The sequence below is a fragment of the Plectropomus leopardus genome, chromosome 6, assembly GCF_026936395.1.
Source record: "Plectropomus leopardus strain MGB_pleo_1.0 chromosome 6, ASM2693639v1, whole genome shotgun sequence".
In the NCBI taxonomy this organism is placed as follows: Eukaryota; Metazoa; Chordata; class Actinopteri; order Perciformes; family Serranidae; genus Plectropomus; species Plectropomus leopardus.
Window position 1 is genome coordinate 25600290 of NC_142181.1, and position 27474 is coordinate 25627763.

Here is a 27474-nt window from a genome sequence, read left to right on the forward strand (position 1 = left end):
AATAACTTACATGTTATAATAGCCTTTTTGTTCTTGACCCTTAGCTAACAGTGTCCTATATTGCTGAAAGTGCAGAAAAGTTAGTTTATTGTTTGACCTTTTTTTTCTTATGAACATGAACATTTCCCCAAAATAATAAAACATTATATAAAATACTGTTTGTTTTTGTTTTTTTGTTTTTTATTTGAGTCTTATCTTGGCCCCAATATAACGTTATATCAGATCTACTTATTTCAAAATGTATCTAAAGTTTCTGTTTTAGAAAGTAGGCAACATCAATCCAAAACATTTTGGTGTAATTACATGGGAATTACATGGGTGGGGGACAAATACTTTATTTTTTCAGCCCACAAAAATCACATTTGTAATCAATTACCTGCTTGAATGTTTTCAACACAAGCTTAACTTGATACTTTACATAAATAATAAATAACATAAATAACATAAGCTTAAATAACAAGCTTATGGAAGTATATTGAAATATTACTTCCTTAAGCTTGTTATTAATCCAGTTTATCACAAATGTCCCAAACATCTAGATAAAGTGACAGTAAAAACTTACTGTGTTTCTAATATTCTGTTGGAGCACTTCCATTTTAATATACACCAATACTAATATTTTCCACACAAAATTAAATCAAAGATATCGCTCATTTGTAACCTCGCGAGAGATTGTGACATACTGGATGAAACCATTATCCTGAACAGCGAGGGGTGGCGAATGTAGTTTTACTACTTTTTATTTTTGCGTACATTCGTTGCGTTTGTTGTTAATGATTTAATAATGTTGATTAATTAAGAAAATATGACATAATAACTGTGAATAATTTATTTGGAAACATACATTCTTGCTGTTTGCTCTTTTGTATTTTCTTTTAGCTAATAGACGACAGAAAAATCGATCATCGAGGAAGCGTAATCATCTCCTGCACATCGATCTGCGACACAGACATCATTTTATCTGTCAAGAAAACATGGCTTTGAGACGAGCGCTGCATTTTGTTTTCAAAGTTGGTGACAGAGCCAAAACTGCCACGTTTTACCGAGATGTCCTGGGCATGAAGGTACTTTTTCTGAGCATAATTTAACGGCCAGAAGGCATTAATTAACTTTTGTGTTGCACAACGTTACGTAGCTCGCTAATTCCTCTTCTGTCGTGACAAAAACTCGAGTGTTTAAACTAATGTGTTCTTATAATAAATGCTTATTTTCTAATCTTTTCTCGTGAATTTTAGATTCTACGCCATGAAGAATTTGAAGAAGGTTGCAAGGCAACGTGTAACGGGTACATATGAGACACCATCACTGAACTTTGCACTCACAAAGTATTACAACACTTAATTTTACAGAGCTGCTAATATCTTAAAACAGACTGCTGCCCTCCTCCTGTTTTCACACAGACCCTACGATGGAAAATGGAGCAAGACGATGGTTGGCTATGGCCCAGAAGATGACCATTTTGTTGCTGAACTGACATACAATTATGGGGTGGGAGAGTATCAGCTTGGCAATGACTTCTTGGTGGGTGAGAGTTCATTTGGAAACACCATGCTGTGTTATACAGAGTACTGCAGTCTTTTAAAGGGGTATTATCACATGTTTTCACCTCAGGGTCTCACTCTGCAGTCCAGCCAAGCTGTAAACAATGCTAAACGTTTGGGATGGCCTCTTACTCAGGTAGGAGAGGGTCTGTATCTGACCCAGGCTCCAGGAGGATATTCTTTCTACCTTGTGGACAAAGAGCAGCCTCCCAGTGGTGAGTGTCAAAGGTTTTTTTTATATGCATGTTCATGTTTGGTCAATCATGGACAAAAACCCCTGAGAGATGTGAGAGGGGCTTCATCAGCTCCTTCATTAACAGACACCCACAGTGCGGAAAAGGGCGCTAGACAGTATAACATTATATAGCACTGTTGTTGTATCTGTCTCCATCACTGACCTCGGGTTGTATATATGTTTTCTGTTTGTTCATAATCACATATATACAGTATCATTTATGTGGTGTAACATGTCTGTGCAATTTCTTATTGTGCATATTGGGCTATATTTCTGTATTTTTTCAGTAAATATACTATTTCAGTTACTCTGTGCAACTATCAATCATGGACATACAGCATCTTTGAATGAAAGGTGTTTTTATTTTTTATTTGATCTAATTTGCATATTTTGTAATCTGTTTTTTTTTTTAAAAATGTATTTAACCTTCATTTAACCAGAAACTCTTTAGATAACAGAATAAAAATACAGAATCAAAATATGCAACTCCAAAACAAAACAATAAACACTAAAAAAACAAAATAATGAGGTTACTACAAGATAGGACTAAAAAGTATGTTGATACAGTGCATGCTATAAGTGAACCATTAAAACAAGGAAAATCAAAAAACCCGCAAAAATACAGCTTGGCATTGGAAGATGAAATACAAATCCTTTGTTATCCTTTCTTAGCACTCAATTCACTTTTTTTACATGCATGTAAAATTGCATCTTGACTGTATATCCTTCATGCTGTACTACTGAGCAGCAGACACAGAAATAAGTGCAGTATAATTAGGAGGAAAGCATTTAGCAGAAGCTCTCTGTTCAGGCGTTGCGGGTGTTAAAGCGTGGCATACTTTTAGTATCTCTGTCATTGATAACCTGTGACGTTTGATAATTTCTCAGACCCTGTGCAGAAGGTTTGTCTCGGAGTATCAGACCTCCAAAGATCGACCCACTACTGGACTACGCTCTTGGGAATGAAAGTGATGGAAAAGAATGACGAAAAGAAAACCGTGCTGATGGGATTTGGAGACACTCAAGTGAGTCAAAAATCAAAGAAACAGTTGACATCTATGTTAATGCATCAGTGATGTCTTTTAATCTAACCGTTGTATTTTTTTGTCTTTTTGCAGTGCAAACTAGAGCTTCATGATAACAGCGGGACGGTAGATCATGGAACAGCGTTTGGGAGAATAGCGTTTTCATGCCCACGGGAACAAGTAAAATATTATTTCATGGATACATAATTGTGTTTGTTAATAAATGGAGAAAAATAATTGTCATTAGCAACATTTTCATCATAAATGTTTTACTTCATTCCACAGCTGCCTGACCTTGAAGCCCTGATGAAAAAAGAAAATCAGAAAATCCTCACTCCATTAGTCAGCCTGGACACTCCTGGAAAAGCCACAGTAGAAGTGGTTATTTTGGCTGACCCAGTAAGTGTATTACCAGTATAATCAAGTAAAATGAGTCTCTGTTAAAAATGTTAACTGGAGGTGTTTGTTTTAGGATGGTCATGAGATCTGCTTTGTGGGAGATGAGGCTTTCAGGCAACTGTCCATGGTGGACCCCAAAGGAAATGAGCTGCTTGATAAGGTTGGTGTTGCTCCAATATTTTGCTCTCGACATTAAATGTGCAACATGTGTTTGATATTCTCTGTACTCTTTCTGCTTTTAAACTTGTTTTTCTTTCCAGGCTATGGCTGAAGATAAAAGTGATGAGTGGTTTGCCAAACACAACAGACAGAAAGCTGCTGCATGAGATGAAGTGACTTGCTTGGATAATACTGCACCATCAATTTCTCACCAGTTTGTATGATGACGAGATGCTGTACAAAGACACCTGTAGTGTAAATCTCCTTCTAATGACAACTTATCATGAGACTGGCGGTATGAGATTTATCTTCCCCTGGGTGCATGCCATGAGGCACAGTTTTATTGAAAGCACTTTGTGAAAGGACCAGTTGTTTAATTTGATGGACATTTTTCCAATAAATATTGTTCATATCAATCAGGCAGCGAGGTGGGCAAAAAAAAAAACATTTTCATGTAGCTTATTCTTGGAAAATGACAAAAGATTGTTTTGCTCTTGGGCCCCTGCTGACTCTACTAACTATGTCTGCACATTTCATATGAACTAATTAATTGATAAGAGTAATGCTTCTGGCTGCAAGATTTCAGTGCAACAAAATTGTCATGCACGGTCAAGATAAACTAGAATAAAAAAGATAAACATGACATTATAATGCAGAACCTGCCTTATTGGTGATATTGTACTTAAGTAGTGCAAATACCATGCACTTGCAGCCAATCAAATGACCAAAATTCAATTACCTTAAATTTGATGTTTTTTTAATACATTTAAAAAAAAGTTAACCCAAATTTCTCTCTTTTTTTTTTTGTTATTGCTCCTTTTGTTAAGATTTTCACTATTTCACAAGTGAAGCCAATTTACTCAGGTTTCAATGGGTTAATCTACATTTTGGCAACAGGTAAAAGCAAGTATAAAGTGGGAGGTTTCAAGATTTGTAACATCAGAAATGTGGCCTTTCACACAGAATAGCTTTAATCTTGTTGACAAAAGAAATAAAAAGATGGATAAATGAAATTGGATAAAATAACTCACAAATTCAAAGTAGAGACTATTTAATGACTTTCAAGGCTTAATATTTATAAAACTGAAATCAAGACAGTTTAAGGACCTGCAGGCACCCTGTAAAAGCATTCATTATTATGCAGTAGTAATACTTGTTGAGTTACACTGAATATTATCATTTTTTGTAGTTACACACTGTCAGTCACCTGGTTGAAATAAAATGTCTAACTTTTCACCTTTGTAAAATAGTTTGATTTTGATTGTGTTGTGGGATTTCTGTTTAAAATTTATGTATGTAGTGTGTTTTTTTTCTGCACGTATATGAGGCTTAGGTGAACTGATAAATAAGCTTTATTGTGTGAATGCATGGTTAAATATTAATATTGTCTTGAACAGTATTTTGTTGGCGGTGCTCCAGCAACACTAGTCACAGTTCTCAAGTCAAATGAGCTGCCAGCCGAGCAGCAGGGCGGACCAGCACAGAGCCGGAGTGTTTACTCTGTCTGAGCAGAGTTAACTGTCAGATGAAACTGCTCTGTGCAACCACAACACAGATGAATATGTCAGGGTAAGTAACATTGATAAGTAAGTGCTAACGAAAGCTAAGGGTGTCTACAGTAGTCAGCAAAAACACTGCTAAGTTGCGCTCCAGTCTGGCAGCTATGCTAGCTGAGTTAGCTTTAGCGTTAGCTTGTTAGCACGGATTTGCTACTGATTTTTGGATGACGCGGCGACAAAGATTTTTAACTATTTCATGCTTGTCTAGTTTCAGCAAACGCTGTTGCTACTTATCAATATATTTTGCCACCGGTGTGTAGCTAACAGGTCCTGAGTTTAGGTAACAGTTATACACACTGTTAGGTGATAAAGTTTAGCTCCGTGCTTTTTCATGTTCAGTTTGTAACAAATTAGCAATGTTAGCACTGTGAGGCTAGCTGTTGCTGCTAGCTGGAAAACAAACAACTAACGTTCGTGAATTTGCATTGTAAATGTTGCGTCAGCCTGTTACAGTAATTGACATGATGTTTATTGTTTTCCGCCCAGCAGTCAGTCACACACACCTGAGTGTGAGTTGAGCTAACTGAAGTGCATCTCTTCCTCTCTGACAGCAGCTGATAGCTGATAGAGGAGCAGAAAGACTCATGTCCCTGATTTGGGTGTGAACAACTTGGGACATAATGTCTCTGTTGCTGATATCCTTCCTGCTAGTACTTCTGTTGGGGATTGTGTTATTATGTGTCATTTTCAGGTAAGAAATGTAGTAGTTGCTATAGTGTATTTGTGGTTGTCAGTGATACAGTAATAATGCAATAATTATCATATTTCAACTGTGCATTAGAGACTTAAAGGTGGTTTTTCGACTGTGGAATGTTATTTCCTCTCCTGAATGTAAATTTAATCATTCTTAAATGTATATCTACTATATGTTGCACATATGGTATATACAGTACAATGCAAAAGTCTGAGGCCACCTTAAAATTTGTTATTTTAATAAGATTACAATGATCATACTTATTTATTTCTCAGTACTGTTGTTCCTAAAATACAACCAGACCATACAGGAAATATGTATACAGCATTAAAAATGCAATTATTTCAGAATTAAACAATTTCAACAGACTAAAGTTGCAAGTATTAAGTGTGACCTCCCTTTCCACATAGCATGTCTATTTGCAATACTAATCTATCGGTGTATGTACACCAGGTTGCATTCAAGACATGTCCAAAGCTCAATATTTAATAACAAATCTATTGTGGCCAAAGACTTTTGCACAGCTCTATAGTTCTTATTCTTACAACAGGTTTTTAGACTTCCAGCTGAACGTGCCAGTTAATAAATTGTATTGTAGCATAAGGCCCATTTTTATATGTTTTACATAATTAACATACTCAGCACATTACACACATTTCAGATTTTATATAGTTTACATGATAGTGTTATCAGTGTAGCATATTGCTCATATTTTATTTTTGTTTTTTTTCACACTTTATACACATACTTCTCATTTATACTTCTGTAATCTTATATGCTTGGAATCAGAGCGACTGTAATGAACCATAATTTCGCCTGAGGAACCATGAAAATATTTCTGATGCTGACATTCTATAGGCAGCATTGGTTTAGTAAAAATGACATTTAGTCCAGATGTTTCTTGTCCTTGAATTTACTTATTTTGCAAACAATTATGTACAATATTTGAGCCTTCGACTTTTGCCCTTAGGTGGCTCATATGCACCCTGGCTGTGCGATTCTTCCACACTGCACTGAATGCTGATCTCAAGATCAAATCAGTCGGGCTGTTTTCTGTCCAAGGAGTTAGTATCCAGTTTCACCCCCAGCATACTCTGGTAAGACACAGTGTTAACATGACATTTCAGCAGTGAGCTCATTCAAGGCGGCTCCTCCCTTTGCAGGGGTAAATGTTTGGGTCAGTAATGGCCAAGTGTACTTTTTAAAATTATAATACCATAACAGTGACTCTCTTTATGACAGGAAATTGACAGAATATGGATTTCAAGTAAACTTCTAAACCAGGATTTGCCGTAAGTGGTCACAATTTTCGCCTTCTTCTTTCTCTTCCTCTATTTCCACTTCTTCTTTTTATTCTTCTGCTTCTTCTTCTTCTAATTATTATTATTATTATTAACCTCATTAATTTGTTTTTTTTACACACAAATTGACAATGATGCTAAAGAACACATGAATGGCAGTGGAATGTAATAGTGCAAAGAAAAAGAATAAAAAACGAAACATACAACAGTCAGCTTGGCCATATTTCAGTTATTAGAGTAAACATTATAATCTCACCCTTAAGGTCAGAGGACGATTAAAGATATAGATAGTAGATAAGATCAAGAGGGATCTTATTTGGAGGTAACGGGGTCGGTTGCTTTCTCAGCGTAGGCAAAGAAAAGCCCAAATATTGTACTTCCCGAAATAGCCTCTCAGTGTATGTAGCATTCTTTCAAACTGTATATTACTGAGAATCTCTTTAAACCACAAAGTGTGAAAAGGTGATGCTGGTGACCGCCACCTCATTAGTATTAGACACCTAGCAAATAATGTTAAAAACACTACCAGATCTGCTACAAGCTTAGGCGGAGGCAACTGAGGTATATCAAACACAGCAGTACTGGCATTAGGCTCAGTCAGTGTACCAGTTACCTCCGACAAAGCATTGAAAATGACATCTTTTTTGATGCTTAACCCTAATAAATAAAGATGCATAATTCTGTTATTTGAGATCGTTTCCTCATGTTTGTGTTTCAGGAGATACCTGGCATTGTGTGTTGGCGAAACCAGAGTTAGGTTCGACTTGCAAGCACCGCTCAGACCTTTGGTGAAGAAGAGCCATGGGAAAAAGTCTGGGAAGATTTCAGTCAGCCCCACAACATTACGCTTTCTGTCACAAGTATGGAGCCTCACTGCAGGTCACTCTTTTGCTGCACTGATATGTCGACAATAGCTCACTTATCTTGTGTTTTCAGCTGCTGTCGTTCCACATCAGCTCGATCAATGTGATGGTGCTGAATCTGGCACTGTCAGAGTCTTTATGGCACATGACCGTTACAGGCATCACCTTGTTACTTGACCACCACAGTAAAAGGTAATTTCTTAGTTCCCTCTGTCTTTGTTTCTAATTTTACCATTAAATTTTATAAAAAATGAAGTGTGCTATGCGAATGATCATGCTACAATGTTGTGATTTTTCATTACAGGCTGGCATGGGACTTTTCAGTCAGTCAGCTAAGCAGTAAAGTACTAAAAAGCAGTCAATTGGTAAGTTGAAATAAATAGCTGAAATAAAAACTTGTAACTGAATGTGTGTGACTGATGTGCTCTCCTTTGTAGGATATATGTTTGGCTGAAGTGGCCCTGAGCCTGCTGCTGTCTGGAGATGTGAGCCTGCCGGAGATGAAGCCAGGTTGTCTGTCCCTGAGCGTCAGAACACTTATAGCAGAGTTGCACGAGGGACTATTTCTCAGCCAACTCCTGCTGCCCCCGTCCCCCAAAAAGAGCATTGAGGATGCATCTGGTGAGCAAACACGAACTCAGTGTTCCAAATTATCATTAGAATTATTTACTAAAGCAGCAAAGGAAAGGAACAACCAATCTTGAGATTTTCATGTCACACCTGAGATGCTGGTTGGTTAAGTGGGGTGCGTGTAGAGCAAATCAATCTATTAGCTCTATTTGTCTGTAATTGTCCAAACTAATTCTTTCAATTCATGCACCATTAACAAGTAGCCATAGTGATAATCACGCCAGCTCTAATAGTTGTTTTCCACTGACTTTTCGTCAGTGAGCTTCTGCTTATTCTAAAATGCCTCAGTGTCTACTTTTGTATGTGATATTTTTAGCTGTTCTGCTAACCAGCAAGAAAATGAGGACAAGGTCATATCACAGAGCTTTTATTGACCTCTGGAGGTGCTTGAAATGTCTACATGCTAAATGATAAATGGATAAATGGAAGTTTAACCCACCCAATCAAAAAAAAAAAAGCACAAGTTATGCAATTATTTTAATATAACATAACATTCATTAATGTATAAATATTAAGTTAGCATTATTTCTTTATACATTTGTGGGTTTTTTTGTCACTGAATGAGAAATGAAAGAAGCGTTTTGTTAAAACCAGGATCCCAGAAGTACAGACATAGTTAATGTTGATGTTTTGCTTTATAAATACACAGAAACCAAGGGAAAAAGAGGCACATGACACATGAGCTCACTTCCATGCAAAACACTTTAAAAAATAATATTTAGACAGACAGCTAAAAAGTTCAGTGGTATACAGTTTCTAAAGAGTATAGCCTACACGATATACACCGTGCAGATTTTATCAGGTGGTATTACAGGGCTCCCACTGTCATGAAATTCCTGGAAAAGTTCTAAAATTAGAAGATTTTTTTTTTTCCAGCCCTGGAAATGGTTTGGAATTCACATTATGTTTTGGAAAGGTTTTGAATATTCTTAATTGTGGCTATTGTTTAAAATATGTTCCCAAATAATCCAAAAACATGTTTTACGTTACGCAAAATAAGTTCCTAGTATTACTGATTAAAAATCCAATGCTGCATTGTGTGTTCATTGAAAGTCACTTGTGATACACATATGATACACATGGACCAGACCAGTTTTGTGTCATTGCCAACTTCACGCCCCTTTTGGTGCAAAAAAAAGGTGCAGCCGTGACATTTTGCAAATGTACCCATATATGCTTGTCGGGTCTATTGGCATATGCAGAAAGTTGGCAGCGGGAATGTCTAAAAAGCGAATGCTTTTTGTATGGGTTTTTCTAGTTTTTTTTCTGCAACTATTTAACATTTAGACAATCTGTGACAGTCTTGATGTAATGTTGTGATTTAATACTATTAATACTGTTTTCTTTTAGAATGTGAAAACACAGATTTTATCCAGACTGAGACTGTTGAACGGTTTCATCGGCTGATTCCCCACAAGGTCAATGTGGAATTTGATAATACAAATGTAACTCTGTCCATGCACAGCCAGAAAAGGTGAGACAACATTTTTTTTTTAACCATCAGCTAAATACAGTTCTTGTCCTGCACAATTTGATCCTCTATTGATTAAACATTGTGTGATTCTTTTTCCCGCACAGACATCTGAACTGGACTCTCAAGTCTTTAAAAGTTGGCTATGGACGTGACGATGAGCAGCTTCCTCTTAAAAGCTTCACTCCTGAGCTGAGTTTTCCCCAGAGCTCCCTGGAGCTCCTTCTAGAGGGTTAGTGGACAGCTGGGTGCCAGACGCAATGCAGAAAGAGTTGGATGAAGGAGAAAGCTATGAATAACACATTCTCATTTTTTTTTCTCTCCTTTTACTGACAGATGGACTTCTCCTCTCACAAAGTAGGCAAAGAATCCTTTGTGTGAACGCGCTGAAGACGGCCCTGCAGGTGAGGAAGATGCTTGATGGTGACATAACAAAGCTTCTTATGTCTGTGACTCATATTTGACATTATTTTGACTTTATTTCTGTACATTTAGGTTACAGCAGTTGACATTTCGGGATCTTTCACGGTCAACACTTGCATCATCCACTACCGTCACCAGGAGTTCTCCCATTGGCTAAATCTATTTCCATGGGAACAGCTCATCCACAGGAAGGCAGCACATAGAAAAAGGCAAGTTGCAAAAGAAAAATCAAAGATTTAGATTGATGAATAACAATAAATAATTAGGCTAGGGGATTATAACCATTTTTTTGTGACACTGCTAAAACTTTACTCTGATGATAGTTTTTGTGTGAGAAGTCACCCACTGCAATGAAAATAACAATCTAACACTTTTTACTGTCTTCTCTTTCTTATTCATGTTTGTGTTTGCGCATCACTCATTCCTGTATCGTGTTGTTCCATGATGTTAACCTGCTGTGCAGTCCATTAGATTATTTGCCCACCATCCTTTTCCTCAGACGCCTTCCTCACCTGGATGCTCCTGTCATGATCACCTCCTCCGTGTCCAACGTTAACGTATCTGTTCAACTGGGCGACACAACGCCTTTCGCTCTGGGCTTCCTCTCTGCCAGTGCAGGTACTGCAGGCCTTTAATGTGCATAGGCAAAGGCAGGTGAACGTCACATGATGTTATTGCTACAGAGCAAAATGAGGGCACTGTTGTGTTAAAGTGTAACCTCTACACCTTGTGTTAAGCAACACTACTTAATGTCATGACCTCACATCATGTGTGAGTCCTGCGCCATTGTTACAACACATTGTATTTCAGTAAATATTCACATATTTTATTCTGTCGGCAACTTTTGGGTCCACCTTACTCCAAACATGCCAAACTAGATTAGATAAGGACTTTTCTTTTGAGTGCCCTTTAAACGTTACACATTAACTTGTACTTCTTTACTTCCAAGTTGGCTTTTGTTTGCTTTTTTTTAAGGAAAACAATATAAATCTTTATGTACAGCAATTTTAAATGTATTTCCTCAAATTAATGTCTTCTCCTTTATCTGCAGAACTGCGCCATCTCCTTGACAGTGAAGTAGACACAGAGAGCACAGAGTCGCAGAATGTGCACCGGCATGGCGCACTGTCCCTGGATAATTTCTGGTGGAGAGTGGGTCAGGGGTCTCATATCCAGCAAGCACCCCACCCTCCTGGTAAACATGTGTGGGGAGAAGCGCTAATTTTAGACTCGCTCAGTCTTCAGGTAGGAGCACAGATTTTAAGAAACATTTAGAGACTTGTTTCATTAAGGGTTCCCATGGTCATGGAAAACCTGGAAAAGTCATGAAGTTTCACAGTCACATGTTCCAGGCATGGAAACGGCATGAAACAAGTAAAAATCGAACATTTTGGAAAAAATATAGAAATGTGTTGTGTGTAATGAATTGAATTACATAAATGTAACATAAAGAATTTTATTTCTCTTGCAGATGACATGAAATAGTTTTAATATGCATCAACGTGACATTGTTTCGATTGATTTTGTTTATTTGTTGATCACAAAAAAAAATTCATTTTCTTTCCGCGTTCCATCTTTTCCTTCATGTTTGCCAATTTCACATGTCAAATAATTTTGAAGCACTTTTGGCTTTAACGGAGGGGCATACAACCTTAAATGTCTGTTTTGTTTTACAGAGTTTGGAAGGCAAATTTTCTTTTTTCTAATTTTTTTTTAAAAAAAGATGATTTTTATAGAAAACCTCAACAATTTTGGAGATTTTTTTCTATTTTCTTTTGTTTTTAAGAAAACGGGTTTTAGGAGGCATGTTTTCTATTAATGATTTTGGTCAATTATGTCTTATGGTCTAATTATGTCTGCAATTTTTCCTTTTTTCCTTTTTTAAAGAAAACTTAAAAGTTTGGGGCAGTTTAAAAAATATATATATATATATAGATCTTTTGAAAGACACATTTTCTTGCCCAAAATTACAAATTTATAATATAAACTAAAAAAAAAAAATGGATTGTCAAATGTTCAGTGGTTCTTGAACACATCAAGTGTGATGCCGAAATTGTGTTTGAATAGAGTTGAATCTTATATGTTTGATAATAGACCAGGCGAGCGAGGCAAGAAAAAAAATTGATCCTTGAAAAACTTTTATATTTTTTCCATGACAATATATGGGAACCCTGTTTATTTTATGCCAATTATTCGTTTTCACATTTTTTTGTTAAGTAACTTACGATTTATTGGCATACTCGACTTTTGATGTTAATGTATTTCAAATCTCATTTCTCCAGGGGAGTTTCAGACGACCGCACTTGGAGTCAAGAAGCCAGTCTCCGAGTCTGAGCGTGAAATCCAGTTTGAAAGGGCTTCAAGTGGAGCTTTCAGAGACCTGTGCACTTTGTCTGTCCCGCCTGCTGACCCTTATTTGTGTTCCTCCTGACGTTGGGTCACAGCTGTCAGATGTGGCCTCAGTGTCTTCCTCTAGTGAGGATAATGTCCAACCCGTCCCCTCATCACAGCTGCAGCTGCTGTTCACACTGGACTGTTGTCTGGAGGATGTCAATGTGTTCACACTGTCTAATCTGGCAGGTAAGGTATTTTAGAATATGTAAGATCATTATTAAGGTCATTACATCAAAAAGACTTGGTCCTTGTGTAAATATAAGCTCATTCAACGGAAACAAGATTTTTATATTCAGGCGATTATACACTAAAGAAAACATTATTGTTACACTCTATTTCTGCCAGTATATCCCTCTAAATCCTACACACTGGACCTTTAGTAGCTCAAACAATAAAGAAAAATATGTTAGTGAATCTTAAGAGTTGCCCTAGACTTCTGCTGTGTTCTGTTTTTTTTTTTATAAACAATGACAAATACTTATGTCTGGGAAAAGAAAAAAATGGCCAGAAGTATGGCAGCAATGCATTTTAGAGCTAGCCCAAAAAGCAACAGGCATTCCTCTTTCAAGTGTCCCATTGCATCCTCATTGTCTTGTGAGACCAAAGACCATAACATACACAAAGCTCTTAGCTCTTTCATCAGTCATCACCATTAATCATTATCTTTTATTTATGTGTGTTCTCTTTAGGAGCTGTGTCTTTGCGGATGGACACTGTTGGAGTCCAGAGCTCTGCAGAGAGCTCCATGGTGTCTCTTCAAGGTGTTAGCTTGTCAGCGATTAAAGCACTCACAGAGAACATGGAGTCATGTTGCCCCGCCTCCCAAACCCCAAACCCTGTGCTTAAACTCACCAAGATAGCCTTTTCCTATTACCTAACCACCCGCACCTTTAAGGTAATTGGATCCCAGTTAGTTTTATTTTTTTTTCGGACTGAATCAATCTTTGTGTCAGTGTTAATATTTTGTGTCTTAATCAGGTTCAATGTGAAGAGGAGCTCACTGTTGAATGGACGCCACCAGACCACATGGTCTTATATCAGCACATGAGTGAGGCTCAGGCTTGTTGGCGTATGCTTTGTGGAGAGAAAGAAGCGGAAGGTCCAGTTAAACCTACAGAGAGCGAAATAGTTTCAGACCAGACCAGAGGGCTGTGTGTCAGTGTTGAATTGGGCTGCACACGTCTGACAGCACACGTCAGTGAGCAGAACTACATCCTCCTGCACACAGAGGCCCTCACAGTATCCAAGCACAACGGTTCCATGCAAATATGTTCCCCCTCCATGATCTTTAACTTTGATGGCAACAACATCGTCACCTTTAAAAGTCTAGATTTGCAAACACACGCAGAGCTGACGGAGATGCAACAGCACAGAGACACCTTCCCTTTCCTCACCACGCCTCACAACCGTGTCTGGGTCCTCACTTGCCCCTCTATGGCTGTCGAGTTCCCCTACCAGTACAACTTCTCAAACACCTTTGACATGGCCATCAGCGTGCAGAAGTGGCTCAAGACTCTGCATCGCTCCCCAAGCCAAGCCACCAAAGTCCAGCGTCTGCCTCCTGACCTTGTGTTCAAAATCAGCCAGTTCTCGTTCGTCTTCCTTGACGACATCTTTGAAATCAAGCTGCGAGACAACTACGAGCTCATGAAGGATGAGAGTAAAGAGAGCGCTAAGCGCCTCCAACTTCTGGATAAGAAGGTAGCGGATCTGCGGAAGCAGCATGGAGAACTTCTCCCTGCCAGAAAGATTGAAGAGCTGTATAGTTCACTGGAGAAAAAGCACATTGAGATCTACATCCAGCGCTCACGCCGCCTCTACGCCAACACACCCATGAGGAAGTCTCTGCTAACCTGGACTGTGTCAGACTTGGAGCTTGTAGTTCTGGCTGATCAGTGTCTTCATGGGCCAGAGAGGGTGAGAGAGCAGCTGAGGGACATTGACAGGATCAGTCCTTTCCCAAGAGATGGACTCCCTCTGGTGGTCCAGTGGTGCCGCGCTGTCAAGTTTAAACTGACTGCATTTTTGGGTAAGTTGATTTAAAAACTTACAACATGAATTTGAATTTATGAGAATGGATTTTGATGAGACTGATTTGGAAATAAAATGTCTGTGACTTTTCCTGGTCATGGAAAACCAGGAAAAGTCATGGAATTTCACAGTCACATTTTTCCAGGTCTGGAAAAGTCTTGAAATTAGTAATTGAATGTTTTGGAAAAAGTCATAGAATTTTGTTGAAAGTAAAAAAAAAAGTTTCATTAATCTTTCATAGACATCATTCCATGTAATGTAATGTTACGGTAAGTTTATTTCCTGTAGCTGTCCACATAATGCAGCTCTAATATGTATTCATTTTCATTTATGATCTTGAAGAAAAAACAATGTGAGCTGGAGATTGATGACTGAAGAAGAGCTCAGGAGACTTGGATGAAATTCACACATTATTTATTTAAATGATTTGTGTCTTTTGTCCCTTTTTATTGTTCCAGTGAGAATTCGGGATTACCCTCGCTACCTGTTTGAGATTCGAGACTGGGATCTCTCAGGACGTTTGATTGGAACAGAGCAGGATGGACAGGCCAGGGCTCATCGCAAAGAGATTGTCCCACTTGGTCTGCCATGGGGAGATGTGACGGTTCACAGGAATATGCCACCACTCAAGTTCTACTATGATTTCAAATGTGAGTTACAGTAATCGTGCTGTCACCATGCTGTTCTCCAAGCACAGTGCTCTGTCTGTTTTTTTGTTTTGGTTTTTTTCAGTTCCTATCAGATAAAAACTGCCTTCCATTATGCCTAACCAGTTACAGCTTTTGAATATGCAGTATCCATTCATGTGACCGAAACAGAAGCTATAAAGCAGAATTAGGCATCCGCAGTGGCAAAAGAAGTGAGAAACCCTGTGTAACAATAAATGTATTAAAATGCTGAAGCCAAACACTAGAGAGGAAAGCATAAAGTTTATAGGAGTGTTCCAGCTTCTCCCTGCAGTAAACAAACAGTAATAAGTTATTTAAAAAAATACTGTTCAAAAGAGAAGCACTAAGATTTTGTTTATTAAAATTAAGATATACAGTTGTAATTAATATTCATGATGCTGGTAAATCATAATCAGTATTAGGCGATCATCTCAGCCCCAGTTGTTCAGCCGTACTGTTGGATAATATGAGGTTTACTCTTTCAGAGATTGAAAGTTAATGTCTCTCACTTAATATTCTATTCATGCAGCGAACATCTCTCTGTACACCATTGTGTGGGGGCCATGTTGGGATCCAGCCTGGACTCTGATTGGCCAGTCCGTTGACCTGCTAACCAAACCTACAGTGGATCCCTCTCCTCCTCTGGCCTGGTGGGACAAAAGTCGTCTCCTACTGCATGGGCGCTGGGTTATGGACATTGAACAGGCCAATCTTCATCAGCTGGCTACAGAGGTAAAACACTGTACACCTCACAAACTCTACTGTTGTGAATCTCTGGTAAATCTGTGCAGGAAGAGGTTTAGCATAGCATTGTTTTATGGCACATACTTCATTAACAGTTTTTTTATGATTCACTTTCTTGTAACTATGCTATGTGATCCAAAATAAATTTCATCAGCTATTTTAATCTAAACATGAATCTCATTCTTACAGGACCCCTACAACACTACAGAAAACCTCCATTGGGAGTGGAGTAAGCTGAATTTTGACTGGAACCCTGGCCAGTTTCTTTTTAAAGGAGATTTGGATGTAAATGTCAGGACAGCATCAAAGTAAGTGGGGGCATCAGGTGAAAACTGTTTTTAAATGTCTTAACTGTAGTTTTTTAATTGTCCAGTAATATGAGTGCCTTTTTTCCACACCAGGTATGATGACATCTGTTTCCTACACCTGCCCAACCTGTGTATGACCCTTGACCTCCAATGGCTTTGCCATGGCAACCCCCATGACCACCATGCTGTAATGCTCTGCTGTGCGGAGAACATTGCAGACGTTACCTCAGGACAACCTCATGACTCCTACAGAGCCTTTCGCTCCGAGAATCTCAACCTCTCCATCACCATGGACCTTAACCAGCACTGTGGCACAGGTACGTGCAACATTAGCTGTTTTCTCCAGTGATTTCTGGACAATATCTAAAGAATTAGGCCCAGGCATTTTTCTGACTTCACATTTCACACACATAGCACAATACAGGAGAATGTCTGTGTTAGAAGTGTTTTCACCTATTAGTAATACACAGTATGGTTTAGGCAAGGGATGACACCTGGGTATAGTGTGCAGGAGGCAGGTCATGTCACTGGTTGTATGTAGTCCCGTAGCAGGTTTGTAATTTGAGCTCCCGAATCTTGTCATTTCTCCAAATGACTCTTCTTCACCCTTAAATGCTTGTTTTCTTTAAGTTGTTCGAGAGGTGCATGATTGAAATGTGATCAACATGCCCACTTGCTCGCTGTGAATTCTCTGGACAATTTCTGCTCTATTCACAAATGGGCTCAGTCAGACATTACACAGACTTTGTGTTAAGGATCTGACAGGTTAAAGTCCATTTAATGTTCACTCAAGCTGATTCAGATATGTGCATTCTCACATACAGCTCCTTCTGTTAATGTATAGATAAGTTCAGGTTTGTAGTGCATGTGTGAGAGGGCCCTCTGTTAAATATTGTGTCCAGCTTAGCTAAATCTACTGCATTTAAAACACAATACCATATATGTATTTTGCTGTGGCCGACGATATGTTTTTTCTTTGTAGAACCCTCACAGCCCAGAATTTTGCTGTACAGCAGCACTCTACGCTGGATGCAGAACTTTTGGGCCACATGGACGGGTGTATCTCGACCTATCTGCAGAGGCAAGCTCTTCCACAGCCTCAGGCCGATCCGCAAGAAGCTGGGTCAGCACTACAAACAGATGTCCTACACAGCTGCCTTCCCACAACTACAAGTGAGTGTTTTTCTAGGCTGTCTTCCAGGAACAGACCTCTAAAAATCTGCTTTATATTTTTACCATGAAATCTGCATTTGCGGTCACTTACACAGTACAGTACGAACCTTGATTTCCGATAGATATTTTACTGAGCTCCACCCCTTTATTTTCTACACCTAATATCTACCATATGTTTAAATTTCCTCAAATTGCGTGTCCTTCAGGTGCATTACTGGGCTTCCTTCGCCCAGCAGAGAGGCATCCAGGTGGAGTGCAACAAAGGCCACGTCTTCACTCGAGGAGCACAGAGACTTATTCCACAGGGTACAGCATTTGGCATGATTCAAGAAACATGTATTAGTCATACATACAATCTGAATTTAGTCTCCAGCAGAACATGAGGTAGTTTTTGATGTGGATGCGTGTGTGTATTATATTGTTTTCCAGCTGGCACTGTGATGAGAAGGCTGATCTCTGAATGGAACGTGACTCAGATGGTCAGTGAGCTATCTCAGGTGACCGTTCACCTGATGGCTTCCACCTGGGATGAGACGGCCGACCACCAGATCAACGCTCAGGTGAAGAAGACTCACCTGCTCAGCCTGTCCTCCCTGAGCTACCAGCGACAGAGCAACCGTATGGAGGAGGTAAAAGCCAAGAGTTTGTTGAAGTAAAATGCCTGTTCTTCATTGTTGTTGAATTTTTAATCAAACTTTTTTTTTAATATTTCTGACAGGAGGTGAACCAGAAGGACGAGACTAATGCCTCTTACACTCACAAACTGCGCCTGGTGGACCTACGTGCTTCCTGGACCACCACTAACAGGAACATAGCCTTTGGGCTATACGATGGTTATAAAAAGGCGTCTGTGCTAAAGAGAAACCTCTCCACTGAGGCTTTGAAGGGTCTGAGGATCGACACACAGCTGCACACCAAGAAACTCAAACGCTCTCCTTCCAACTACTCTCCCACCACAGCCCCAACCACACCAGTTGTGCCCACCATCAGCCGAGCAGAGAAAAGTCAAAATGAAGGTGAGAAAATAGCTTTAGTAAAAAAAATAAACTGACAACTGCTGAGACTGTAATGATCTACTAACCTCTTTTTTCATTTTTCCTCTTTAGGAACGTCAATGCTCCAGAAGCTGATTGAGGAAACAGACAAGTTTGTGGTGTTTTCAGAGGAGGACTCAGGTGTCAGTGACCAGCTGTGTGGCATCGCAGCCTGTCAGACCGATGATGTCTATAACCGCAACTGGTTTATTGAGTTGGTCAACTGTCAGGTGCCTTGATAATAGCATTTTCTTTCTAAGATTTGTTTTGTTTTCCTTTTTGCATTTAGTTCTGGTACATGTCTTCTTATTGACTCTTAAAAAGCGTGTTCACTCGACTTTTGTTGGTTTCAACTTTTAAACTTTCATTCAAGATCATGTATTCTATTATGGAATGAGCAAATCCAAAACAAGGGCTGCTAAAGCTGTTTCAGAAGCTCAGAAATGTGGTCTTTGATTTTGAAAGGTTTCTAGTTTTCTTAATTGAGATTTTCTTTGAAAGATGGTTAAATGCAGGATGATCTGGCTCCAAGTTTAATCGTCTTCTTCTTTTCTTTACCCAGATGATGCTGCGTGGAACAGAGACAGCAGGCTGTGTTTTGGTGTCTGCAGCAAAGGCTCAGCTGCTTCAGTGTGAGCACCACCCAGCCTGGTACAACGACACACTAAAGCAGAAAACCACCTGGACCTGTCTGCTGGATGGCATGCAGTACTTTGCCACCATGGAGCCCAATCCATCTGAGCAGGAGGACAGGCAGCTGTGGCTGGAGGTAAGCATAGCTCTGCAGTTACATTAGGTTTGGGTGAGACATAAAGTGGCATTAGAAAACTACAAGCATTGTCACGTAAAACTCAAGTTGATTCTTTTTTTTTCTTTTTTTTGATTTCTACTTTTGTTTCAGTGGTACAATTTGTGATATTACATTTTCCTGAAACTCATATTAAACCAAGGAGAGTAACTCACCTGTGTGGAGTGCTCTTCCAGCTCTGATTTGCTTCTCGCTGTTGTGTTTAGGTTAAAAACATCGAGGAGCACAGACAGCGTAACCTCGACTCAGTGCTGGAGCTGATGGAGAGTGGCCAGGCTGTGGGAGGAATGGTTAGCACCACCACAGGTAAATGACTTCTCAAACACAGAGTTGTTCTTCTTTACCACGTGGAGGGAAAAAAAAGGCATCATAGGACACTGACCTCACAGCCTGCAAATTTTCCTCTCTGTGTGCGTAGACTGGAACCAGCCGGCTCAGGTGAACGAGGCTCAGCAGGTTCAGCGTATCATCTCACGGTGTAGCTGCAGGATGCACTACATCAGCTACAGTCATGACATCAACCCAGAACTGGCCACACAGATCAAACCACCAGAACTGAGGAATAACCATGAGAAAGAGGACCTGCTAAAAAAACAGGCTGGTATGTCAGGAAAAGTACATACTGTATGTCTTTAACTGGCAAGCAAGAATGCATCATCATTTTAAAAGGGTGGCTGACTGTTTTTCATTGAAAATATCAAGTGGATAAAGAGGAAGGAATTCTTATTTTAAGTAAGTCACCGTAGCTTTAAAGATTTGTATTATGTGGATTTAACAGGGGCTGTGGACACCTTTACCCTTATTCACCACGATCTTGAGATATCCACCAACCCTGTTCAGTACGCTATGATCCTGGACATCGTCAACAACCTGTTGTTACACGTGGAGCCCAGACGCAAGGTAGGATGGAGCATCAGATTTTCATTGGTTCCAATTTGCAAAACATGACGATGTCCTTTGCGATATATCACCTTTTTTTTTTCATCTGGACATGTAGGAGCACAGTGAAAAAAAGCAGCGTGTGCGTTTCCAGCTGGAAATTTCTAGTAACCCTGAGGAGCAGCGCAGCAGCATCTTGCACCTCCAGGAGGCCGTCAGGCAGCACCTTGCCCTGATTAGACGCCTTGAGAAACAGATTTACTCCAACATCAGGGTGAGTCACAGCATGCTTTTGTTTACTCCTTAAATTGCTGCTATTATTTCAAACTGAGGGACGGGTTCACAAACAATTGATTACGGTTGCTTACAGCACCATAAATTGCTTTTCACTGTCAACCAGTATTGCCCCATCTCAAGGTCCAATTCACAAAAGATATTGCACTAATTAAATAACAATGCAAATATTTCCAAAAAGTGTGCTGTTCGAGCTTTTTTTCCACATCTGATTGCAATTATCCATGTGACAAAGTGTAAATATTCCCTTTTCGCCAAGAACACAGTAGACAGAACAATGGCAGAGAAAAAGAAAACAGATATCTTCTGACCGCAAGCTAAAGGTCCTTACTGACGAGGTGTAGAGGAATTCCTTTAAATTTAAGGCAAGGAATTAAAACGTGACAAAGAGAATCCATATTTGGGATTAAATATCCCTGTTTGTCAGTGTGCTTCAGTTACCACCAACTCTCTGAGGACATGCTAATAATGTCACTGTAACTGTGTGTGGCTTGTAGTAGTGATCTTGGATTGGACTGTTTTTTCTTTTAGGCTCATTTGCATAGAAAGGGGCCAATTTTGTGCCAACTATATGCACATTACCTAATTTACATACCTGCAAATAGCACAGGAGCACCATTGGAAGTGCAGTTTGGTGCATATCACCCTTTGCATGTGCTTTTAGAACCACTCTGCTTAATTTTGTCTTATTTCTGCAGGTTGAGCTGCCACAACAGCCATGCAATGGTTTTGCGAATTTGCCCATCAGAGTTTTTCTTGAAAAAAAAAAAAAGATTATTTCTTGAATTTGCAGGCACAACTGGAAGAACTGAGTTGCGATGACCTGATGGAGATCAACACAAGACTGCAGAATCAGCTAAACCAGGAGAAGAACGACATGCAGATGAAGAGTGAAGAGCTCAACATTCTCATCAGGTCTCACATCAGCACTTATTCACATCCAATACTGAGAAGATACAGTATGGAAAACTGATCAAAATACATATATCGTCTTTGTTTCAGGTGTTTTAAGGACTTCCAGCTGCAACGGGCAAATAAGCTGGAGCTGCGTAAACCCCCAGAGGATGTGAGTGTGGTGAGGAGAACAGAGATCTACTTTGCCCAGGCGCGCTGGTGTTTGACCGAAGAGGATGGTCAGCTTGGCATTGCTGAGTTGGAGCTGCAGAGATTTATGTACAGTAAGGTGAGCACTGATTGTGCTGCAGACGGGGTAGCGGAGTCTCTTTTTATCTCCCATTTGCAGCTGAAAACTCACTCAATATCCCACTATAACATCTGTCCTCTATCCCACAATATTATCTGTCCTCTCTCTTATCCTGTTTTACTGTTTGCACTTCAATAAACATGTCCTTGACGTCCCTCTGTAGCTCTTATTTACAGCAGCTCTTGCTTTTATTCCAGTAATTTATATTTCAAGAACCATCCCAGTATAAAGGGAATGTGTAGCATATTCTCTTGGTTGTATTTTTCTCTAAAACAAGGCGTCAGCCAAATGCAAAAATATTGAACCACAAAATCAAAACCACAAAATTTGCAAAATAGCATTAGCTGATATCTTACCCACGATACATCCAGTATGATAGTTAAATCACTGCTGTTTGGTAAATGATGATGACTGAATACTTTCTTTCTACAGCTAAACAAGTCTGACGACACAGCGGAGCATCTTTTGGAGTTGGGATGGTTCACAATGAACAACCTGCTGCCCAATGCAGCATACAAGGTACTTCTGACTCTCATTATAGATATATAATATACCTGTATTAGTTTTGTAGTTTTTTTTTCCTTAGAGTTATCCACATGAAAAGGCTCATTAATTTCCACTTAAAAGTTGACCACAGACATTAAAATAATGGTGTTCTGATATATTTTGCATTCTGATGTGTCCTTTGATGCCAGTATTTTTTTTCTTGTCATTTCTTTTTGTCTCAGTGCAAAAAAAAAATCCAAATTAACTAAAATAATTTTAATGCCTGTGTTGAATTTTTCAGTGGCTTTTTTTTTTATTACCAATGTTTCCTTTTAAGGCTAGTTCTTTTTTCCATTGCCAAAACTTACTGCCACAGTTGTACTTCCATGCAAAACTGCCAAAATGGTGAAAGAAATTTGAAAACTAAATGAAGAACAAAAGATTAACAAAACTGTGAAGGTAAAAAAAAATGAAACTGATACAGAAAGGAGTGTCATGAAGAGGGAAATAAAGATCGTCAGTGAAAAACACCTCAAAGTTGCAAAAAAAAAAAATCAAAATCAAATTACTGCCTGTGTTTTATTTTCCAGTGGAACTTTATTCAGTGCCAAATTTGATTTACAATGACAACACTTACTGTTGCTGCTCTAACTCTAGCTGACTATTTTAAAAGAAGATATCAACATGTAATTCCAAAAAGATTACAATATGCAATATTTCTGACTCTCTGACTGGTTCCCTCTGTGCAGCGTGTGAGGGTACGTACAGTGCGTGTACAGTTACAAGACTTAACGTCCGTGTTGACTCCATCTTGCTTGTCCAGATGTGATCATTCAGTGGCTCAGAGTTTCATACTCGGTGTTGCATGCACCTCATCATTGACGCATGTGTGACTGATGACTCATTACAAGTTCACTTCATTATATGGTGTTGTCTGTCCTGTGTTCACAAAATCAGTCATATGTGTTGTTAAATATCAGTGACTTTATTAAGTGATGTTGTTGAGGGTGAAATTAACTCCCTCTTCTTTTGCAGGTTGTACTTCGTCCTCAGAGTAACTGCCAGTCAGGACGCCAATTTGCTTTGCGCATCTTCAGTAAAGTGCGCCCCCCGGTGGGAGGAATCTCTGTTAAGGAACACTTCGAGGTGAAAAACATCACTTGCAGTCATGTTCTCCGACACATTTGGATTATGTTTTATTGTAACGATTGCTTGTGTCATCAGGTGAACGTGGTGCCTCTCACCATCCAGCTGATGTACCAGTTCTTCAAAAGGATGATGGGATTTTTCTTCCCAGGAAGAAATGTGGAGGAGGAGGAGGTCACTGATGAGGAAGACAAGTTCAGATTGGTTACTACGGGTATGTTGTTGTCAACAGTGGCAATATGACAGCAGTAAGCTGAGTCGCTCTCAGTCTGTCTCTCTCTGTGGGGTCACCAGCCTGTAATCGAAACCAACTAAGGGATCAATAATTGTTTCCATTTTCTCTGACAGTGTGTGTGTGTGTGTGTGTGTGTGTGTGGTATCAAATAGCCCATTACTGTGTTATGTCATCCCTCTGAGCTATCAAAAGGCTCTGTCACGTTGGTTATGACCTTGAGATATGTGTGTGAGAGAGACTCCGTGGGAGTATTAAGTGTAGGGTGCAGAGTCACCCAGAGGCCGCAGTGCTGATGCCGGTGTGGTCTGTGTCACAGGTATCCCTGTCAAGCCTCGGCAGTCGTCAGAGGACACCATGGGTGCTATGGGCCCCAGCAAAGGTGTCGCCCAGGGTCTGAACCGCACTGCAGGGGTCAGGAGGTCATTCAGGAAACCTCCAGAGGTATTTGTGCTTTTTTATTGTGCTCAAATGTCAGAAAATAAATAAATGGAATTACATCTAATATTTTCGTCCCACCAGCATCCTGTTGATGACATTGATAAGATGAAGGAGCGAGCTGCGATGAACAACTCCTTCATCTACATCAAGATTCCCCAAGTGCCCCTCTGTGTCAGCTATAAGGTGTGTTTACTGAGTACAACAGCTGTTAATGTCACTTTTTTAATAGAGCTCTGTTTTCTTATATATATAATAATAAATATATATAATATTTATATCAATGAAATCACATAAAAAATGCACATTTAAACATAAACCAAGCCAACCTCCTGGTGGAAATGCTCCATAAATAAATAAAAAGTGTGAATGTGCTCTTAAACTGCTGGATGTGTAAATTAGCAACTGATTGTTAACAAGCTCCCCATTTTAATTTAAAATATACAATTTGTTTCTGATGTCATGTGGCCAAAAATAAGGTTATTAAATCAGTTGTTGTAGGTTTACTTAACATGTTAATGAAGTAAGACACTTTTTATGATCACCTGATTTTTTTTTTTTTATAGATAATAAACTAATTGTATGATCACCGTCCTTTAGGGAGAAAAGAGTAGTGTGGACTGGAAGGACCTGAACCTGGTGCTGCCCTGTTTGGAGTACCATAACAACACCTGGACGTGGCTCGACTTTGCCATGGCTGTGAAAAGGGACAGCCGCAAAGCTCTTGTTGCGCAGGTACACAACATTTAAGTTGAAACATAAGCTGTGATTAAAGGTATACACCTGTATGTAGTATGTCCTTTTAAACCTTAGCAAATTAACTGATTTCTTTGAAAAGCATGAGAAGAAGGCAATGAGCAATGTAAAAAGAACTTACCCAAAAATGAGCAAGAAATTAGTAGAAAGTACCAAAAAATTGAAATTTAGCAAAAAAAAAAGAAAACAAAAACAAAAAAGACCTCAACCGAACAATAAAAATCTGGAAAGTAAAAAAATATTAAGGAAATTACTCCAAAAAGTGCCTAAAATTTTAATAGTTATGTAAAATAATTGCAAATTCATAATTATGTTAATTAAATCTAGTTTAGTTGTAGAGTTTTTTCATGTTTTAAAAAAAAACGAATTTCACAAATTGCTAATTTCTTGAGATTTTTGTTTCATTTCTTGCCAAGTTGCTCGTTGCCTTTTTCCCATGTTTTCGAAAGAAATCAAACCAATTTGCTCAGGCTTTGAAGGTTTAAATACTTGCGAAAGGCGTCCGGAAGCAGCACAAGAAAAGTTATGTTGTGTATTAAAGTTACCCTTTGCTGCTGACAGTGTACCTTCAGTTGTTTGAATTTATTAACAATTGCCAAGAATGACCAGGAGCAGAAACAGCTTACATTTTTGCTGACATTGAAAAGTTCTTAACCTTGTTTTCTTTGCTTCTTGCTGCTCAGATGATAAAGGAGAAGCTGCGTCTGAAGCCGGCTTCGGGCTCGGACCTGCGAGGAAAGGCGTCTGAAGGGAAGTCGGACAACAGCCTGCAGCAGCAGGAGGAAGATGAGAAGGCCCGGCTCCTCATCGGCCTCAGCACTGCGGACAAGAGCTCCAGCAAGAAAAGCATCTTCAGTCGACGCAAGTGAAGCAACAAACACTCATACATTCAAGTCAGAGCTCGACTGCACTGCAGCAGCTGTCACACTCCCTCAGTACGAGGATCAGGGAAAAAGGGCCTCTTCGGGGTCAGAATATCAGTCTGGCTTTGTGAATCTCAATGAAAAAGGGAGATGGTTGAGCATTTCAAATAGTTTATAGGGATACCTTACTGTATCAGACTAGCCTGCTGAACTTTTTGTTGTTGAGTTTATGGCCAAAATCCGTGCAGAGAGCTCGAACAGCTCCAGGATTTCCAAGGGTGCCATTTTGACCAAATATATATTATTATCTTGTTTATTTGTGTGCCATTAAAATTTCACTCTGCATTTCATACACAAAGCGATGACCACTTATGTCGCATTGAATGTAGCGAGGAAGATTTACAGTGTGTAGCTAGCACTTCACTGTGACCGTTTCCTCTGCTTCAATAAATGCGAGACTGAGAGCACCTTCTCCTGCTGGCTCAGGACCACTGTGTGTCTGCTAGAATAAATAGGACTCAACTGGAAGCACCTTCAATGCTGTCAGCTGTAAATGTCATAAATAAATATATCAGTAGATGTTTTATCAGATGTAAATGGCTGTATGAGTGTCGCTCTGACAGGAAGGCCTTTTCCACAAATGACCACAGAAGATTTTATATTTTACCTGTAAATGCCCCCCCCCCCCTCAGCTAGCTGTTTTACTGTACTTCACCCCAGTGCAATATCAAGAGCAGAGCAGCAAAAACACTTCAGTGAGTTGTTTAACCCTTTGAAACCTGTATCGACATCACTCTTTTTGTGCTGCTTTCAGACACCTTCACAAGTATTAAATCTTTGAAATCTGAGCAAATTAGTTTGATGTTTTTGGAAAATATTGGAAAAAAGGCAATTAGCAAATTGCAAGAAATTAGTATTTAGTATTGTTATTATTATTATAGTATTATTTCTAAAGAAGCGGAGGAAAAATGTCTAAAAGACTATTAATAATTATTGTAATTATGTATTCCATGATGATTTACAGAATTACTGTTATCCCATGACTTTTTTTTAGGTCATTTCATTTTTTGTTTCTTTTGTGTTATTTTACAGAATTATTGTTATTCCTTAAGGACTTTTTTTCAGGTAATTTCCCATATTTAAACTTTATTTTCTTTGTTTATGTTTTTGATTTTCAGGTAATTTTCTTGTACTTTTTACTTTTTTTGCTGATTTTTTTGGGGGGTCATTTCTTTAGAAGTTGCTCATCACCTTTTATCTATGTTCTTGAAAGACATCAAGCCAATTTTCTCAGGTCTCAAAGGGTTAATGTGGCACTTGGTTTGATGGTATTGTGGTAAAAAAAAAAAATGTTGCAGCTAATCGCTGAGTTTTGTAATTTTATTACTAAAGCACTTTTTTATGCAAAGTATTTTGATATTTTTGTAACCACGGTTGTTTTCTGTTCAATTACTTGTCTTAACTGTGCTGCTGAGCCTGTTATTTCTGTCACATTTCTATATAAGAGGAAGAAAATGCCCCGAACATTTCAATTCAACGGATCATATCGCAAAAGATGTATTTACATTTCTATCAGCTCTGTGGCTTTTTGTTTATCTGTCAATAAAAAAGTGTTATAGTCTCTCGGTGGTGTTTGGGTGTTTTTTTGGAGGCAGGTCTGTGAGTCGCAGTAAGTTTTGGAGCAGAGCGGTGATTGATCATTAATCTGACAGCTTG

The 27474-nt window shown here is 39.0% G+C and overlaps 2 protein-coding genes across 4 annotated transcripts; both read left to right on the forward strand.

Moving 5' to 3' along the window:
• The first annotated feature begins 872 nt into the window (after positions 1 to 872).
• On the forward strand, positions 873 to 4593 carry glod4 (glyoxalase domain containing 4). Its single transcript, XM_042486663.2, has 9 exons — positions 873 to 1064; positions 1236 to 1285; positions 1401 to 1521; positions 1612 to 1756; positions 2665 to 2801; positions 2895 to 2981; positions 3087 to 3200; positions 3274 to 3360; positions 3461 to 4593. Exons 1-9 carry the CDS (start codon positions 975 to 977, stop codon positions 3524 to 3526), a joined length of 897 nt encoding a protein of 298 aa, XP_042342597.1. The 5' UTR covers positions 873 to 974; the 3' UTR covers positions 3527 to 4593.
• A 188-nt stretch (positions 4594 to 4781) lies between these two features.
• On the forward strand, positions 4782 to 27379 carry bltp2 (bridge-like lipid transfer protein family member 2). Of its 3 annotated transcripts, none has more exons than XM_042486407.2 (40): positions 4782 to 4928; positions 5470 to 5609; positions 6583 to 6709; positions 6855 to 6904; positions 7632 to 7773; positions 7850 to 7968; positions 8081 to 8141; positions 8214 to 8397; positions 9757 to 9880; positions 9985 to 10109; positions 10214 to 10281; positions 10373 to 10509; positions 10764 to 10918; positions 11352 to 11545; positions 12583 to 12880; positions 13384 to 13589; positions 13673 to 14723; positions 15184 to 15375; positions 15923 to 16125; positions 16327 to 16445; positions 16539 to 16762; positions 17428 to 17618; positions 17825 to 17924; positions 18048 to 18247; positions 18337 to 18634; positions 18725 to 18882; positions 19215 to 19421; positions 19667 to 19766; positions 19879 to 20061; positions 20239 to 20360; positions 20458 to 20613; positions 21427 to 21548; positions 21636 to 21816; positions 22270 to 22356; positions 23359 to 23469; positions 23548 to 23683; positions 24021 to 24145; positions 24224 to 24325; positions 24740 to 24874; positions 25579 to 27379. In XM_042486407.2, exons 2-40 carry the CDS (start codon positions 5539 to 5541, stop codon positions 25762 to 25764), a joined length of 6750 nt encoding a protein of 2249 aa, XP_042342341.2. In that variant the 5' UTR covers positions 4782 to 4928; positions 5470 to 5538; the 3' UTR covers positions 25765 to 27379. The 3 variants fall into 3 exon arrangements, with proteins under 3 accessions (XP_042342341.2, XP_087935204.1, XP_042342340.2); XM_088079078.1 differs by having other exon boundaries at positions 10800 to 10918; XM_042486406.2 differs by having other exon boundaries at positions 5473 to 5609.
• Positions 27380 to 27474: the final 95 nt, after the last annotated feature.

Bases quoted from the DNA above. Each gene is read 5' to 3' on its own strand.
- bltp2 (XM_042486407.2), top strand. From the start codon at position 5,539: ATGTCTCTGTTGCTGATATCCTTCCTGCTAGTACTTCTGTTGGGGATT. The intron at 20,062-20,238 runs GTATGTCAGGAA...TGGATTTAACAG, and splicing joins CCTGCTAAAAAAACAGGCTG to GGGCTGTGGACACCTTTACC. The intron at 23,470-23,547 runs GTGAAAAACATC...TTGTGTCATCAG, and splicing joins CTGTTAAGGAACACTTCGAG to GTGAACGTGGTGCCTCTCAC.
- glod4 (XM_042486663.2), top strand. From the start codon at position 975: ATGGCTTTGAGACGAGCGCTGCATTTTGTTTTCAAAGTTGGTGACAGA. The intron at 1,065-1,235 runs GTACTTTTTCTG...CGTGAATTTTAG, and splicing joins GAGATGTCCTGGGCATGAAG to ATTCTACGCCATGAAGAATT. The intron at 2,802-2,894 runs GTGAGTCAAAAA...GTCTTTTTGCAG, and splicing joins TGGGATTTGGAGACACTCAA to TGCAAACTAGAGCTTCATGA.